This window comes from Colletes latitarsis, chromosome 7 (genome assembly GCF_051014445.1).
Source record: "Colletes latitarsis isolate SP2378_abdomen chromosome 7, iyColLati1, whole genome shotgun sequence".
In the NCBI taxonomy this organism is placed as follows: Eukaryota; Metazoa; Arthropoda; class Insecta; order Hymenoptera; family Colletidae; genus Colletes; species Colletes latitarsis.
In genome coordinates, this window is record NC_135140.1 from 5,248,716 (window position 1) to 5,266,085 (window position 17,370).

Below are 17,370 nucleotides of genomic sequence, written 5' to 3' on the forward strand. Positions count from 1 at the left end.
TTCGTTTTTCTTTTCGATTTCCGAGGATGCATTGTTGTTTTTTCTGCTTCTGTGTGCTACGACTGCTCCCTCCTCGCCGTGGAACGTCGGTAAATTATTCGGATCTCTCGTTACACCTCTACTCGCACTCCATTTCCACCTTCTTTGGCGGAGCCGAAGAACTGTCTTCGGTCCCATTAAGAGTCTAGTTTGACAGTTTGAAAAAGTTATCTTTCATTTTCTTACAGCATAGGATCTTAAATGTAGTTTGTATTAGTGGAACATTAATCACTAAAGAAATAAAATGTACAGCAATAAATTTCCTCTTGTCTTTTCAGAGTTAAACGATTTGAAAAAGAAAGTTATGAAAACTGTTAGTGTAAATTTTTCCATACTTGAAACGTATCATAGTGCTAAGAGGAGACACTTCTTAGACCTATGACGCGTCACTTTTGCTCCCCGCAAATGTCTTCCAGATGTTCAATTTATTTCGGGTTCACACTTGATCCCGTACAATATTGTTTTAATCATTTATCAGCATTGTTCCCTTGCACACTCTTCTATTACTGCACGCATGATGGTTGCTCTTTTTTTTGTCTCGAGACCGAGAAACAGGTTTATGAGTTTACTGACGGGATTGCGAGACCGTGAAGGAACGCTGTACTATTTGGAAGAACCTGAAACGCTCAAAGAAAAGGAGGTACGCACCCACACACATTCGACTACGTTCTTTTTCACGTTCATTATTTCGTGAAGGAAGTTAGACACAGCTTTTCGAGGACCCCTGGGACACCAAGGACTTTCCTAGGAGGTATTTAAGTAATTACAAAAACCGGAGCTACTTGAACATAAATCAAAGTTTGAGTCATAAGAGAGCCAAGAAATAGGACACGAATATAGGAAGAAGTTGTATTCCATTGTACTCCAAAAATTTAAATTCTTAATAATTGGGTGAGTAAAAATAAACAGACAGAAAACTCCATACAATATAGGTATGTATATATATTACTTGATACGAAGGATATAATTAACATTTAAAAAATATAAGTAGCAACAATGGGCAATTTAATGCTGAAGAAATGAAGTATCTACCAGAGAAGTATTGAACATTCGACGAATATAGTATGCACCAATGGAATATTGAAACATTAGAGGTATAAACGATGGAATACAATGTACCAGAAAAAGAAAACCATCTGAAGAATGATAAAGAAAAAGGACTGCAGAGTAAAATGAAACTAACAAAGAATCTAAGAAACGAAGTCCGGTAATTACTAGCAGGACTTTTGTTGGGCGGGGGCGACGAAGCCATTCAGAGGTCCAGAGCCCCGGGTCGAGGTCGGAGGTCGGCTCCTTCGAATCTAAACGATCCAGCTTCTTGGAACAAGAGAAACATCAGGACACGCGACACTTCCCGAGTCGAAGGAAGCGTGCCCTTTCTTATTTTTTCTTCTCCGTAGAACCCCGCGGGAATTCTCTCGATGAAAGATTCATAGTTGCTGTTTCAGGGGGTCTCCTACACGCTACCAACAAATGCAATTTGTTGAAGCCTCTCGGAAAAAACGAGTCACATTGAAAACCACTTCCAAGATCGCTCACGACTTTCGCTAGGTAATTATTTATCTCCGAAAAGCAGCACGGGGAAATGTAATTATTATTTATTCTTCTTTCAAATTATGTTTCGTTTCTAATGAAATGGATTAATGATGCTTCGTACCTCACTGTCAAAAAATGTTTGAAGTTTAACTTGATGTAAATAATTCTCGTTATTTTCTTGTTTGAAAAAGACTGTTGAAATATTAATAGTTACTTTCTTTTTGTTTCAATTTCATTTTCATCGAGGTGAAATGATAAAATAAAGATTGTCGTCCCCGCCATTTTGCTTCGAATCCCCCGTGATCTGAACTCGACCAATCGTCGAGTATCTCGGAAGACTCACCTTTGCAGGTGTTTCGGGGTCGCCATTGGAGGATTTGAGGCAGGTAAAAGGCAGATGGGCTGACAGTCACCACCCAGTTTAAATGGATGCATTCAATGGACGAAATCAATATTACAAACATTAATTAACACCAGTACCAGTTATTAATATTACAAATTTAGTTTTTTAAGATTTTAAAAGGTTGTTCTTATAGAAATTTCGTCCACTTTACTGTCCTTCAAAACTATTTCTTCGCCGATTCTGCAACGTTTCTTCGTTTCTTCAGAGAAGACAGTTTGCTGGAAAGCAACCAGGAGAGAAATTCTGAGACGACTTCGTCGTCCTCATTGGAAGGTTCTTTGGTATCGAAAGCTTGAAATATACGCAGGACATTTGTGGCCAGGTGTGACAGACGTCTGCACTTGCAGCGCATCGTGGACGCGACCGGCTGCTACGTTTCGTCAAAACAGCTGCTGTCTGATGTCGTGTCGCCTCCCTTTAGACCCACACATAGAACCATTAAAATTCAACAGAATCTATTATGTGAACGTAAAACTTGTCCAAGATGAAATTTATCCAAGGCTTTGTAGAACTGACTGATTCTCTGGGTTGGAAACTGGAGTGATTCATTGCCTGTCTTCTGACTGTCTCGCCTGGTGATGGATAAAAAATTTAGGTGATTAGATGTAAGAGTACAAGCACAAGTACGAAATAGTATTTTGATTTATGCTCCTTCGTTTTTAGAACATTAATATCTCTACTTCGAATAATACGAGACAATAAAAGAGTAGAAAAGAAAATGAGAAGACGCTTTTCTTGAACCTCGACAATTGTTTTCGTTCAAACAGTATAGCATGAAAGAAAAGTGAAAAGTATCGTATTCAGGTTTTGTCCGTTTCTTTGTTTCTTCTTGTCTCGCACGCTTGACCTGCATCGACTCGTTTCTATCCGCCTTCTTTGATCCATTTCCGCCGTTAACACGAAATAGTGGCTGTGTTAAAAGAGAGGCACTGCCAACCATTACCTAAGCCATTCATACTTCTCTTCTTTTCCAGATTCCGCTTCGATATTCTGTATTCTAAACCCAGCGTGTCACGTTTGCGCCGTGAACCGCCGTTCGTATTGCAACCACGTTAAATGCACCGTGGCACGGATGTGTAACGAGAGACGGTCGGCCCTTCTTTTCGTTCCTTTTTTTCCCCGAAGTCGGTTCAGTCGCTGCTTTGAAATTGGCACGCGGGATGATTTTAGCTGTTCCGTGGCCGAAGAAGAGGAAGAGGAGAAGAACGTCGCCTTCGACCCGTTGGCGCCAGCGCGACAAAAACCTCCCATAATCAGCCGTGTCTCCCCTCGTTCCACCGTTTCTACATGCACCCCTGCTCCGCCGTTGCTCGCTCGAAGATCCTTAAATCCTCGATGAACTCTTCTTTAAGCGGAGATTCTCCTGTAATAGAATTCCGACATTCTTAGCAATGAAATCAATTTTCATAAAAAATCTATGGTAAGATACCCAATTACTACCACTTGAGAAAGTGACTCTGGTACTATTACATTGTTTTTTTTTTAAATTTATTTATAGGACAGAAGAGAATAACGACGTGAAAAGTATTAGAAGATTGGAAATTTTAAATACTTAATATGGTACAGAGATATAAAAGAAAATGACTCTATAAATCTACTATTAACTTTCCCACGTCCGAGCGTAAAAACTGTCGCTACTATAAAAACAATGACGCAACCAAAGTCGTTAAAAAAATCAATCGTATCGAAAGCGCCGGTATCTCGGTGGGTGGTTGCCTTTCGGAGCAAAATAAGGATAAAATCCTAAAAGCGTTCTATAAAAAACGAGAGGTCTAGCTGCTTGGGGGAGGGGGGCGCCATTCAGTCCATGTGAAAAGGGTTGACTCGTTTTAGGAGTGGCATCCAGAAAGGAACCGCGATGGCCCCTTTTTATTTGGACACCGAAAATGGCGGCGGCGATGGGCTTCGACGTATAAATCAGCGGCTTGGAAAAACACACGGGAGTCGTTGGAGGCTGATATACGAACGCGTGATTCGTTAACGGCTGCTGATGAAGTATGTGTTAATGAAGAGGCTCGCCATCACCCCGCCACCCTCACAAAACACGTGGACGAAGCGTTATTTTCGAGGTGTTGTTGCTAACAAATCATCTTCAACGGAACCGTCGATCAAGGCGAAACTATTTCGACTTAATCTTTTCAATGTGCCAGTCTTGCTTTTCCTCGGGCGGAAAAAGTGCTATCCGAAATGTTATCGGGGCGAAGACAAATTGCATTTAATTTAAAATTTCAGTTATGCGTTTAGAACAGTGGTTTACGAGCATATTGGTAGACGCTCCTCTAAAAGAAAAGAAAATTTCGACGTTCGAGATAAATGATAGGTTTAACACGATACAAGAAAAATATCCTGCAACAGGATAATAAATAATTTCTATTAAATTACTATTTTAAATGCGTTCTGCTAACCCAATTCTGATAAGAGATTTTCTTCTAGGTGTACTGTATCAGTCCCATGGAAGATCGACACGCACCGGTGGTTTCCAATCACGAAGATAACCACCCCTTTTCGTTTCGAGGGATAGTGGATACCGCGGAAGAGGGCTGTCCATTTCTTCTGTTTCGTTCCTTCTCTCGTATCCCTTTCATGAAACCGACGATACGCAACCGCAGAGGGGCGGCGCCTTCGGAAAGGGCTTTAGAGATTCAGACGCCCTTGGTTTCACACCGTGCTTCCGGTAAGGGTGGAACCATTGAATCCTTCAGGGTGTCTAACGCCCCCGCAGCACTCCTCGTAAATTATTCAGGTTCTCAAGCTACGTACTTCCAGATTTATCTTTTTCAAATCCGTGACCCGAAATTACCCCGCTTTTAATTAAAAACAACTTCGGTTGCCCCGCTGCTCTCTAGAAACTACCAGTCTTCGAGTAACTCTTTAATTGATTTCTTCTTTCCGTAGCATTTTCATGGCCGTCTTTATTTCCCAAAATAGCAATCTCTTCGCGAAGAAGTCAATTGCTCCGACACAGTACAAAAGCTCTTCGATTAATTTCTGCATTTTGCAATGTTTTCATGACATCGCCCTTTGCTAGATCGACGATCTCGCCAGGAAAAAGCCATCGTCGTCCGAAATAAACGTTGGATCGAGCGCAGTACCCTGCACCAATCGCCTCGAAAATGTGTTTACACGGCACTATACGCTTCACCGGAATAATTCAACGCTCTCGGGCTCGTGTCTTTTTGCTCGAAACGAAAACGAACGAGTTTTCCTTGGCTGCTGGTAGTATTGTGGCCAGGGATTTCGCGGTATCGTAAAGTAAATTCCACATTAGGGGGCGTACGAAACGGACGAGCGGCGGGCGAAGGGGGGTTGCTGGAGCCGCTTAAAATTTACTGTTTCCACGTTCCGATCTATTTTAATTATTTCACCCCGGCACGGCGTCGGCCGTCACGATGGTCCTCCCGAAAAATTCCATAAATCTTCGTCCCGGGTAATTAGCGGCCGCGATACTCTCGCTCCGGGGGAATAAATTGCACGATCCCTTCCAGGAACTTCGGAACATTGACGACACGAGGTACACCTCAAAGTCTCAGTGTCTCTCAAGTTTCACGATTATTTCTCCGGATCGTTGAATTTAAAAGAAAAGAAAATTCCTACTTCGCCTCAAACAAGGATGAAAGTTGTCGCGATCGAGAAAAATTTCAAAAAATTATTCTTACGGAGAAACACGTTTAAAAGATTTTTTCAAATTTTCGTATGTACGTGACGGCGTATTTGAAATTTGGTTGACTTTAATTTGAGAAACACTGTATCAGAATATATCGCTTGAAAAATGAAGCGACTGAAGAAACAACACGTAAAACCGCTATTATAGAGCTCTGAATGCTTATAGCAGTTCTTAATTTGCGGGGACGTTTATTTCGTGCGCGTTGGATGTGCAATGTAATTTGACAAGTTTTGGGTATTTTTGTCGTTCGGTGATTCATTTTCTAGCATTAAAAAGAATTATTACCTTAGGACTTTAACTCTGCGTGTTGGACTGCTTTCATTTTTATTCGAGCCTCCTCAGTTCCATACCTTAATGACTTCAGTAATTTGTTTACTTGGAAACGAAACTTTATAACGCTAGTCCGCAACAATTATGCAATTTTAATCCCTATTACGATACTAAATGTAAAACACTATATTTTCTTTCTCATTCCACCTTTAAGTGAACGAAACGTTTTTATAGCTTTAACGAAATTGTCTCTAAATAAAAGCTGACAAAAATGCCTATAATAAGCCCGCCATTTCATTGTCGAAGAGAGGAAACTGACTGGGGATAATAATCGCCTTCCGTTACCCGTAAATCTTTCCTTATGAACGATGCGATAGGGTTCTCGAACGAAAATAGAGTTTTTTCCTGGCCGTCGTAAAATATTTATATGCGCAAATAGTCGAGCAGAGTCGGAAATAGGAATCGCCCGTGACTCGGAAAAGAAGAAGACGACATCGATATGAATTTTCTTCTTTTTCCACCCATAAATATCCCTTTGATCGGACTACAAAATTTTTTCGATAAGTGAAAATTGTCGAATCGGTATAAGATTTAAGTGGAAGATCTTATGAAGCTTCGGCTACAGAACGGTAACAGTAGTTTTCAGAAGAAATAATACGTCTTGTTCTATAACAAAATTATTACAGACTGCTTTCGGAATTAAATTGAATGCCAGGTTATAACATATAAAACGTAACAAATACTCAGCAATTGTATCGAAGAAAAAAAGTTTACAGTTTTTGAGACGAATGGTATGATCAAAGCAAGGGCTCAGAAATCTTTCATGCGTCCATATAGGCTGAAAATCCTTTGACTCCCGCAGATGTTGGCAGTTGTGAGTGTCGAGAAGCCGGAGAGGTGACAAAATCGGGCCTCCGGTTTTAATAGAGAAGTGGACCCATTACATTATCGTCCCGTCGAAGCGAGCGTTACTTTCGTCGGACAGCTGTTTCCTCGCCCGGCGTTTTTGGGAAGAAGTGACTGCGAAGAGATCCTCGAGAGAGGGCGAAGAAACGTTTAAACGGCCACGCTGAACCCGAAGAACCTGAGACGAATCATGGAATTCGATATCGACAGTAAAAACAATATTAATTTTACTTTCACGACAGTAAATTTACATAATACGATACAAGAAACTTGAAACCTTACGTCAGTTTTATTATTATTATCCGAATACAACTTGCAGGTGACAGGCATGGGCAAATTTTATTTTAATCGTTTCATACATACTTGAATACATAAAGTATGTATATCTTCTATCATTTGCAATCTACCACGCATGAATATTCTATTTTTTTTTCTTCTTAAAAAAGAAGCCCTTCTAAACAATTTAGAATTTTATGTTGGCTTGGAAAAATTAGAAGACCGACACTGAAAGGAACAGAAACGAATTTATAGTTATTAGTTGATTTTCAGAAAGCTCTTATAAAAATCTACTAAAAAGAAACGAAAAAGGGGAGAGCCGTGCGAACCGGATCTTACGTTGCGGCAGCTGTCGAGGGGACACGTCGTCGGCTTCTCTCCTCTCACACAAAGAATCTTGCATAAAAAGAAATAAATGTTCGCCGAGGAGCTAGAACGCAAGGAAACCACGAAGAGACAACCTGGAAATCAACGAAATTATTAGACGACGATTCTTAATTAGGAATGGAATAAGTATACTGCAACGGGGAAAACTTGTTTTCGAAAAAGAAACGAAGAAAACGAATTTAAACACTTTTTTTGCTTTACAAAGGAAATCGTAAGCTTAAAGCTTTTAACACTAGATTTACAAACACTCGTTGCGCAAATTTTTATTATAATTCGCTAAGTTGACAGTTGCATTGAAATGCAGTTTTTTCTTTTAATTAAAGTATACATCCATATCGTTACATCAATTCAATTCAACATAAATTGCTAACAAATAATATTTTTGAGTCCTATAACGTTAAGTTTAGAATCTGAATGCGTCAAATTGACGCATACCGTAAATCTAGTGTTAAACAATCTAGCTAACTGTTATTTAATTATTTAATTTAAATTATACAGTGTGTTACTCGCTTATAGTTTATAAATAATCTTCCGTTGTGGTTTGCATATCACGACAATCGATTCAAGATCAAATTGAAAATACAGAACTGAAAAGAATGTCTCGTATAGATTCGCGTTTCCTCTTTGAAGTCGCCGATAAAATGAAATCGCGCAATGGCCGCGAGGCGGAAGATAGGAAAGAGAGGTTCTTACAGGGTCTCCCAGGAAATTTATAATTCGAACCGCCTGTCGGCAACTAATTTCCTGTTTGGTGGGCGGGTCGTCGAGTTAGAACGATTTTTCTAACAAAGGCCTCTGACCTCGATCTCCGAACATATCCATCGCATAATTAAAATTCGAACGAGTAGAACACTGGACAAATTTTTTTCAAAATCGCTTTTCTATCACAAATATTTATGTGGAGTTTTAAAACGTGTTTTTCTGTAAAAAATAAAAAAGAAATAAGCATTGTACACGTTAAACAAATTTTCCCTATAGTTGATTCGAGCATGGAATATGATTAATAGATTCTGGCAGTGAACGAAAGATGACTGAGTCACTTTTTAAAAAATTGAAAAAAGAACCATGCGAGCGACTTTTTGCTAAATCGCACTTATCAAGGACGTTCAATTTGCAACACACTCACGCGAGGATGGTGCTGGTGGAAGTACGTATCGATAAACAGGAAAACACTGTCTGCATTCATTCCTCTTCACTGACCCACATTCGCAGAAGTCGCTATCTTTTCTTCTGCTCGTCTCGCCCTCGAACAATCGCCCATAATTCAAACCACGGCTCGTTAAAGATCGCTTTAAATCTGTCGTTTCGCTCCTCGGGATCATAAGAACACAATATCCTTCATGGAAAAGTTGAAAATAAACGATTGAAAAAATTTGTTCAACGAATAAATAAAATTATTAAATTTTTAATTCGTTTTCTCAACAATATCAAAGCCTGAAATCATCACCGTGTTTTCTAGTAAAATTGTAATGGTTACTACAAGCTATCATTCCATTAAAGAATTACTGCATGGAATTATCGCTTCGGTTCTTCTGAAAAATCAGACGTTGAATAAACAATTCAATATCCTTCCGACGAATATTCACAAGTACAATTGACTGATTTACTTTATAACGCTACTTCGAGGACCACTCACTATACATATCTATAACTTCATCTCTTCGGTACTTCAAGTTAAAGTGTTTGTTCCACGGTTTTTTTGGAAACGTTTCCCAACGCATGAAGGAGAAACCTGTCCAATAGTAACCAAGTTACGTCTGTCGTTGCGGTGTTCCGTCCCCTTCGCCTTTGATGTTAACTGACACGCGTACAAACCGTACTTCTTCGAATCGAACGCCGTCAGGAGATACCGGCGGCAGTTTCGGCTCGAATCAGTAAATTAGTCTAAAATAGTCGGCCGATGTCGGCGCAAACGTAAACGAAAACGGAATAGAAGAAACACGATGGTGTCCGGTAGATGATCTCTCGGCGTCGCGACGCTGTCGCACCTTTGTGACCTCCGACGACACGGAAAAGAAACGATCACAACTCCATGGATGCCAATCAAATATATTTACGAAATTTAACAGTTGTTTCATACGTTTATTGCAAACTAATATACAATTTATGATTTTACAACAAATTTATAACGAAGTAACAACTGTTAAAAGAATACACCGCGCTAACTAAGTACGGACAGGCTGTTCAATTTCATTTTTTTCAAGTTATAATCTATATTTTGATTTATGCAAAAAGTCAAAACGTTACAAAAAGGACTCGAGCAGAAATGGTAAAAGCAAGACAACGGTCAAATTCATCAAACGGTCGACGAATTTGTGACAAGGTTGTTTGAACACGAGAAGCGAAACGAAGTCGAGAAGAAGAAAAGGAAGTAGCCGATACGAGTACATTTATGGGTTGTGTCTTCGTAGATAGTATTCATTAGGGACACCGCGTATGCGTCAGCGGTACTCTGTAAAAAACGGGACGAAAAAAATGATTCGATCTACGCTCGTGGGAAGTCGACGTCCCCCGAAGACGTCTACGAAATCCAGATAATTTAACAAAAAGTGTTCTTTTGTACTATTTAAACATTTCGAATATCTAATCAAATCGTATTCGAATAATCGAATAAACAAGAACTACTCAAATCACATAACTATTAGAAGAAGAAACGACAGTCGTATGTTTTCATTCTTTTTGACAGATTTCAGGGAACGTCAGACGACTTCTTTTCTTACGCGAAAGCTGATCGATTTGTGATGGCAAGACCGAAGGGAAACGTTACAAAGATCGAACCACCGCCATACAGAGAGCGCATGGAGCTCAGGTCAATGTCGAGACGCCCTCCGCCACCTTACCCTGAAATCGACAGCTCGAAGAACCTGAACTCGCAGGATGATTCCACATCGAAAGAGCAAAACGGTTCCTTTTCGTTCTATTTCATCAATTTCCAATTCGTCAAACTTGAACATTTATAAGTGTTTCTGAAACATCGCCTTCCCACGGACCCCCTTAACAAAGGAAAATGATTGTCAAAAACCCCTAGAGTAGAATTAAATTATTATATTTTCGATACCGTTGAAAATTGATTTTAAAAAAATGTATTTGAGTTATGGGGAATATCCTGTATACTTCAGACGTTCGACATTCAAGTTCCTGTTGCAGCAAATCTTTCTTCCATCACCTATTTAACATGTTAAAGTTAACATCTAAGATAAAAGTTGTTTGCATTTAATACACTTTTATGACTGAATGTTTTTGTTAAACTCACTGCTGTATAATTAAAATAAAGTTTCTGTTCGAAAATCCAGATTCCGATGAAATAAGGTTGAAGGAAAACGTAGATTCGGCGACGATAATAACCAGAAACTGCTGTGGCAAATTTCCAAGATACATCTGCTATCGCGTCGGTGGATTCTCAATGATTATCATCACTGTTGTCCTGTTAAACTTCTTGTTCCCCTATCCGCTACATGCTTCGTGTGTTGTTAAATGGTATCGCCTGAACACCTTTTATTGCTACAGTATTTGTCAGAATACAATAATATTAGCGCCAAACTGTATTTATTACTTACTGCTTAATTCTTTGCAGTACAATGACGAGTCTGACTCATCGTAAGTTCTTTACGTCAAGTTTTGCGAGGTATTTGTAAAAGAACCCTGTTCTTATTATATGAATACTGCGCAACGAACAAATTTAATCAAAATTAAATAATATACATTTGAAAAATTACTTGTAATTAAATCGTGCACCAAGAAGTTAAAATTTATCCTTTATCCAGAATCCTTTCTCTCGGCCATTTCGATTCTACAATAGAGCTTTACATTTTTATTCGATATAATAAATATCCTTCTATTTTTGTACATTACTCTGACGACAAAGTTTTTGGGCGTTTTAATGGGTTAGCATGATTATTTGGCTGTTCCCGCGAAAGCTCGAGAAAAATGTATTCTAAGATAACGTCTACTTGCCCAGCCGCTTCTGCAAACAATTCTTGTGCATAAAGAAACTCAATATTGCCCAGCGCAGGGTTCGTATATTTTTCTTTTGGCTGGACGACACCGCTTGAAAAATATACAAACCGCACTTTTCGAGCCCATGAGAACGTTCATGAGACTGATACTGTGTTATTTTGGTGCGCCCCTTTGAACTTCAGCGTAGCCAAACGATGACAATAAACTTTCTTGACTACGGAAGTCGAAAAGAGATTAATCCGAATAATATGTACTACACTTTTGCCGACTTTTTGTTCCCCATAATTGTTTCTAAACCTTTAATTGAATAGTTCCCTGAAAAATGGACGTATGTTACGAATGTTCAAACTTCATTTTATTGTGGAATTGTGGTCAGTACAATTTACTTTTTAAAATAAAACAAGGGCGTATATTACACTAACTGCTTCTTCATTTGCTGCAGTGAGCAGTTAATCATTTTTCCGTTATCTTCTAACATTTATGGACTGTAGCATACGCACTTTTTCCAAGAAACTATTCGATTGAGAAAAAACGTGTTTCTTATTGTATTGTACTAGGAAATTTGGAGATTCCTGCGTCGATACTATGCAAAAATTAAGATGGCAAATACTTGACTGGTCGTCCTGCGTTAATTGTGGCTCACGTGGTAGCAGATGCCTCTACACAGTAAGGGAAAAGTCACTAAAACTAGTAATCAGTTATATTAATTTGTAAATTAGAATCTTTTAATTGTTTAAACCTGCATTCAGACGAGCGAATCTGTAAGCAAAAAGTAGCTGATGAGATGAATCTAAAATTTATATTCGTTAGTTATGAATTAAATTTACTCAATTCTACTAATGAAATAATCGTATCCTACGATTGTAAGACTCCAGTTCAATTTTACAGCTCGAGGACTTAAAACCGGATGAAAGCAATGTGATCAGAGCCATGCACGTTGCGTCGAATACGAGAACTGTGGAAACAATAAAAATAATTTTTGAAGAAGTCAACAAAACCTGCGTCGCAACGGTATAACAATCTAATCGTTATTATTATTTTCTCATTACCTTTGACCATGTAGCGAAGCCGATAAGAATAATTTTTAATCATTTCTCTTTTTGTTATCGAAGGGTGAATCTGTGTCAAACGAATGGTTCAGGATATTCGATTACGGCATCAATTACTGTAATTTACGTAACTTAGTGACCGGGATCGGTTATGACAAAAGCCCCAGATTTTTGGAGCTGACAACCAACGCAGTTTGCACGCAATACAATATGGCGGTTTGTGGCTAGCCTCTTACGTTTTGTATCGTGTTTTCATTTAATAATGCTGCGGAGATTTTTTTTTAAACTACATCGAATAAAACAGTAAATCATTCTGAGTTTTTATTCGAAATTACGTTGCGTGGATTTACAAAAATAAATTATAATTAAGTTCAATATGGTCAGATAGTCAGAAAGGTATACTCCCCAAAAACCGTACATTATCGTTTAATCGACTTAATCACAATGTCAACATCGTTGCTTCGATTTAATGAATAATTGTAATGGACATTTCTGGCATAAAATAATCGTTAGAGACATAACATAAATTATTATTAAAATACTATCCAATTATGTACAAATTGTTACCCCGTGTTTGCAAAGAGAGTATTTTTGTTATTCCTATTCAAAGTAAATAAAATATTATTTTCTACTATGCAGCTACATGTGTTCGATACAATTTTTTCTTTCAGTTCTTTTGTTCAAACACCTTCCACAAAGCACAGTAGTATGTAATGTTTTAAAGAAATTCCTTACGCAATTTCTTACATATAGCTGTCTAAAATAGTTATTATAAAAATATCTTAAGTCTCTAACTTAACGTTTTAAGAATTCGTTTTACATTAGCATAAAATTGGACCGCATTAATAAATTGTTAGTGAAACCTTTGTAACTTATAGGATGCGATTAAATAGATCATTATATACTTATAAACAAACTGTTACACGTATATTGTTATCACAATATTGCTTAAAGATTAAGTTACAAACTTTTCGCTAACAAAACAAGCTTTAATCACGTATCTACGTGAGATGCTCCTCCTTTGTGCACGTGCTAAATTTCATGCTAAAACAGAATCGTTCTTAAAGATGATAATTAACACGTTGAGTGTCGCGTACATGACTTTGCCAGTCAGTTATGCGAACAGATATAATTATTATAATTAACTGACATCTCAAGGACCAATTACACTCCATCACCCTAACACGGAATTTGAGACATTATCTTTCTTTAACCTATGAACTACAAATTAACGTCTACAATAAATATATCAGTCACTCATGATCGAGGTTCCGCTGGAATGTCTGCTACAATACAGGTGACCACTTACCGCATTCAACCGACACTTCCATCCGCTTTTTGTTATAGCTTTGCATTGAAATTTAGGTGTTCCTGATGTTTTTGAACTGACGCTAGAAAACAATATTATTTCATTTATTACCTTATTAACAATATATAGTAGCGAACAGAGGTTTCTCTAATATATTTTCTACTTTATGTACCTTCTGGAAGGAGATGCTTGATGACTGCGAGAGGATCTACCGATCGAATTCTCTATTGCGTTCAACCGCCGCCTCAACTCGTGTGCATCAAGCATAATGTCAAAGTCATCGATATTTACGTCACTTTTATTCGATACATGGGAATTCTCGAAGTCAGTAACGTCATCAGACATACTGGGGAACTCGTGCGGATAATTATACACAAGATCCTCCCGAGGTTTCTTAGAAGATACATACGTACAGGACAACTCCTCGCGTTGCATTTTACCCTGCCGACTGTAGGGAATTATCGATTGTACCAAGGAGCTGCATTTCTCTATAAGAAAATTGCTTTTACGTCACAAAAACTTTTCTTCCAACAGCCCCCTTGAATTATAAAGCGTTTCCATTGGAATTACCCTCTCTACTTTAAAAACCACTGAACAGAAGATAGACTTGCAAGTCTGTGAACTTACGTATGAAATGATTTATTTGGCAGAAAACGATGTCATAAAGTTTCCTCGTAATTTTCTTCAATTTCGTGTATAAGGACACTGCAGGAATCCGAGGCGATTTAAGATTAGTATTAGAAGATAAGGCGCAAGCCTGTGTATTGCCATTCGCATGCCCGTTTTTATTAATAACTTGTATCGGTTCTGATCGCGCGGTTGCCGTTTTCGGGCCAAATATCCGTTGTATTCCAACCATCAGAAAGTGCACTATAAAATCAAAACAATTAGAGTTATCAAATAGACTTATAGATATCTTTACAAAATACATACTGGTTGTAATTAAAAGTATTAATATAGTCATCGATGGAAAGTCCAGGCAAGCTTCCATGCCATGTCTCAAATATGATACTAAGTTTAATGGCACAATTCCCATTATAGTGATTCTAGTTAAGAACGGCGCATAAAGAAAAGAGGCAATTATCATCGCACATAACAAGTAGATAATGTGTAATCCTACGCGATACATTCTGTGCATTTGTTCTCCTGAAAATTCAAAACACTTTAATATCCTAATTATCGTTCCATTACGAGTTGCAACAATATTTTACATAGATACCAGTATCGCCGATATAATTGGTTAACCAGTTTAGTTTCTGATCCACTTCTGTGCGCATAGTATTCGTTAGGTTCCAAATAAATTGAATTGTATCATTGATCCGTGTTAACCTTTCTAAAGTCTGTTCATACTGGTCAAGAGCCATTTCGTGTTGTGCAAATATGCGATTAGTACTAGTCTCTATTTTGTCCCAAATCAATTGAGCTTGTTCTTGAATGTTTGTCAAATCATTAAGTATTTCTCTATGGTTTCCGCTGCGTTCGATTGCTTGTTGTTCTAACTTTTGACTTGCCTCCTCTACAAAACCATTCAAACAATTAAAACGATCATGATTATGTATTTTTCTTCTGTTTAATTACCTAATCTCTTTCTAATGTCTTCGGTCATCGATGTTAGCTGACTATGTCCTATTCTTATCAATGCCCTTTCATTGATCAATTCTCTCAGATTTGTTGTTACAAGGTTGTGAGCAGATGTTTGAGCATCCATCAAGTGTTGCTGTTGTTCTTCCAGTTGATCTTGACTTACCTGAATTAATATTTAATTACAAATAAATAAATAATACGAGTTACGATAATATAGTTTTTATACAATTACCTTAAGGGAATCCAATGTTTTAATTTGTACGTGTGCAGTTTCCATCAATTTATTAACAGTTAATTCTGAGAGAGCACGAAACTGTGTGCTACGAGCTGCATAACAAACTGCTCTTGCTCTGTTACTCATTAAATGGTATGCATTCCACATATCTGCATCCATATCTGTCGTACACTGTTTCAGGGACTGCAAAAATGTACAACAAATATATATTGATATCACAAATAACATTTCTTCTGTATTTTATAAATATACAATTTATTAATATATTATACTAAACTATTATTGTTCACTTAAAAATGCAGACTTAATATACAATTAAGAAAAAACGGAAATATTCGATTTGATGTGCACATGTATGAAGTACTAGATGTTATGAGACTAAAACTGAAGGGAGCTCAGAGGGGGTCTGGATTAAGTCTGGGTGGGGGGTTGACAAGTCTGAACATGTCCTAAACCACCCTTCTATCATGGCAAACACATACACTGAATCAATATATGGAGGTACTAGTTTTACTCAGGGTAGAGTGATAAAAGTGAATGGTAAAATGAGCAACACTTGAAAATATTTAAAAATACAACTGCAAAAAAAATTATACCATTTTAAAAAAATTCATAATGTTATCATAATAATATACGAAACATTTTTAGAAGAAATAATGCCAAATTAAATAAAGGATAATTTATAACTTCAAAATTTGATTGTACCATTTCTTCTGTACATGGGAACATCTTTCTGCCTTCTACAGCAGACTGACAGTTTAAAAGATTAACGCTTAATTTAGCAAGTTCTTCCTCTGTCATCTGAGAGCAGGCAGTTCTAATTTTCATAATGACTTTGTGTTGACAAGTTTCCAATGGCGATGACACTTGAATCTCCGTAAATTTTGCTGCTTCCTGGAGGAACTTTTCATCCTCTGTCATAGATTCATATGGGATTGAAATAAGCGGTACTCCATCTGCCACCAAAACAGTTGTCTCGTCTTTACTGTTGCCCCAGACCCATTCGAACATTGAATATGCTTCACCTCCAGAAGTTATTGTCATAATAAGGAATGTTAATAACCATGCATGCTCCATTTTTAACGAATTTTCTGAAAATACATACTATTAATTATTTATTGCGTTTGCTTATAAAATTTAATTTGTACCGATCATTCATCACCGGCTATAAATTATTTAAACCAAAAGGTAAAAAAATAACCTCCTAATAAAAATAGCGTATGTAACGAATCAGGATAACATATATTTAATAAAATTGCAAAATCAGTTTTCACAATACGTTGTCCGATGCCACATCCGTATCTTTTACAAAAATTAATTGAATAAATATACAACTCGATTCAACCAGTACGTGTTCAACGACCACTGTCTTTGGCTAGAAGAAACAAACTATTTTTGCTGTTTGCAAAGTAACTAGGTATTTCATTCGTGTATCGGAAATCTTGTGGATTAGTGTGCTACGGATAAAAATAATTCTTGTACAGAGGAGACACTACACGTGCATATATTTGTTCACATTTGAAATACTGGCAACATTAAGATGCTATACCTATGCAATGGTGGAAAGGAATACAAAGTTTGTTTTCAATTTTATGAGAAATGTACTTCTACAACAACATGGATTTGTTACAATATATACATATTGAGTGCAATGTATATATCATTTCAACTTTTAATTGCAACGTAATGCAATAAATTAGAATTTTGAACAATCTAAAATTTGTATTGTTATGCTTAACGTATTTGAAATTCATG

The 17,370-nt window shown here is 37.4% G+C and overlaps 3 protein-coding genes across 3 annotated transcripts in view; 2 read left to right on the forward strand and 1 right to left on the reverse strand.

Annotated features, from left to right (window-relative positions):
- Cox7c (Cytochrome c oxidase subunit 7C) overlaps window positions 1-17,370 on the forward strand; it is a 149,577-nt gene that overhangs the window by 131,290 nt on the left and 917 nt on the right. The window lies entirely within an intron of this gene.
- On the forward strand, window positions 10,280-12,715 carry LOC143343490 (uncharacterized). The gene is made up of 4 exons (XM_076768438.1): window positions 10,280-10,395; window positions 11,996-12,104; window positions 12,327-12,449; window positions 12,551-12,715. The coding sequence occupies exons 1-4, from the start codon at window positions 10,280-10,282 to the stop codon at window positions 12,713-12,715; spliced, it is 513 nt and encodes a 170-aa protein (XP_076624553.1).
- Window positions 12,898-17,145, reverse strand: LOC143343705 (protein brambleberry). Its single transcript, XM_076768867.1, has 9 exons — window positions 16,817-17,145; window positions 16,321-16,706; window positions 15,613-15,798; window positions 15,375-15,543; window positions 15,016-15,312; window positions 14,730-14,942; window positions 14,424-14,666; window positions 13,969-14,284; window positions 12,898-13,878 (listed from the first exon to the last, which is right to left on the reverse strand). Exons 2-9 carry the CDS (start codon window positions 16,690-16,692, stop codon window positions 13,737-13,739), a joined length of 1,938 nt encoding a protein of 645 aa, XP_076624982.1. The 5' UTR covers window positions 16,693-16,706; window positions 16,817-17,145; the 3' UTR covers window positions 12,898-13,736.

What these genes read in the sequence shown, in the direction of transcription:
- LOC143343490 (XM_076768438.1), top strand. Translation starts at nt 10,280, where the DNA reads ATGGAGCTCAGGTCAATGTCGAGACGCCCTCCGCCACCTTACCCTGAA. An exon ending in GAGCAAAACGGTTCCTTTTC is followed by an intron (nt 10,396 to 11,995) that starts GTTCTATTTCAT and finishes GTATTGTACTAG; the next exon opens with GAAATTTGGAGATTCCTGCG. An exon ending in ACAAAACCTGCGTCGCAACG is followed by an intron (nt 12,450 to 12,550) that starts GTATAACAATCT and finishes TTGTTATCGAAG; the next exon opens with GGTGAATCTGTGTCAAACGA.
- LOC143343705 (XM_076768867.1), bottom strand. Translation starts at nt 16,692, where the DNA reads ATGGAGCATGCATGGTTATTAACATTCCTTATTATGACAATAACTTCT. An exon ending in AGACATTAGAAAGAGATTAG is followed by an intron (nt 15,313 to 15,374) that starts GTAATTAAACAG and finishes ATGGTTTTGTAG; the next exon opens with AGGAGGCAAGTCAAAAGTTA. An exon ending in CAAGCATCTCCTTCCAGAAG is followed by an intron (nt 13,879 to 13,968) that starts GTACATAAAGTA and finishes ATTGTTTTCTAG; the next exon opens with CGTCAGTTCAAAAACATCAG.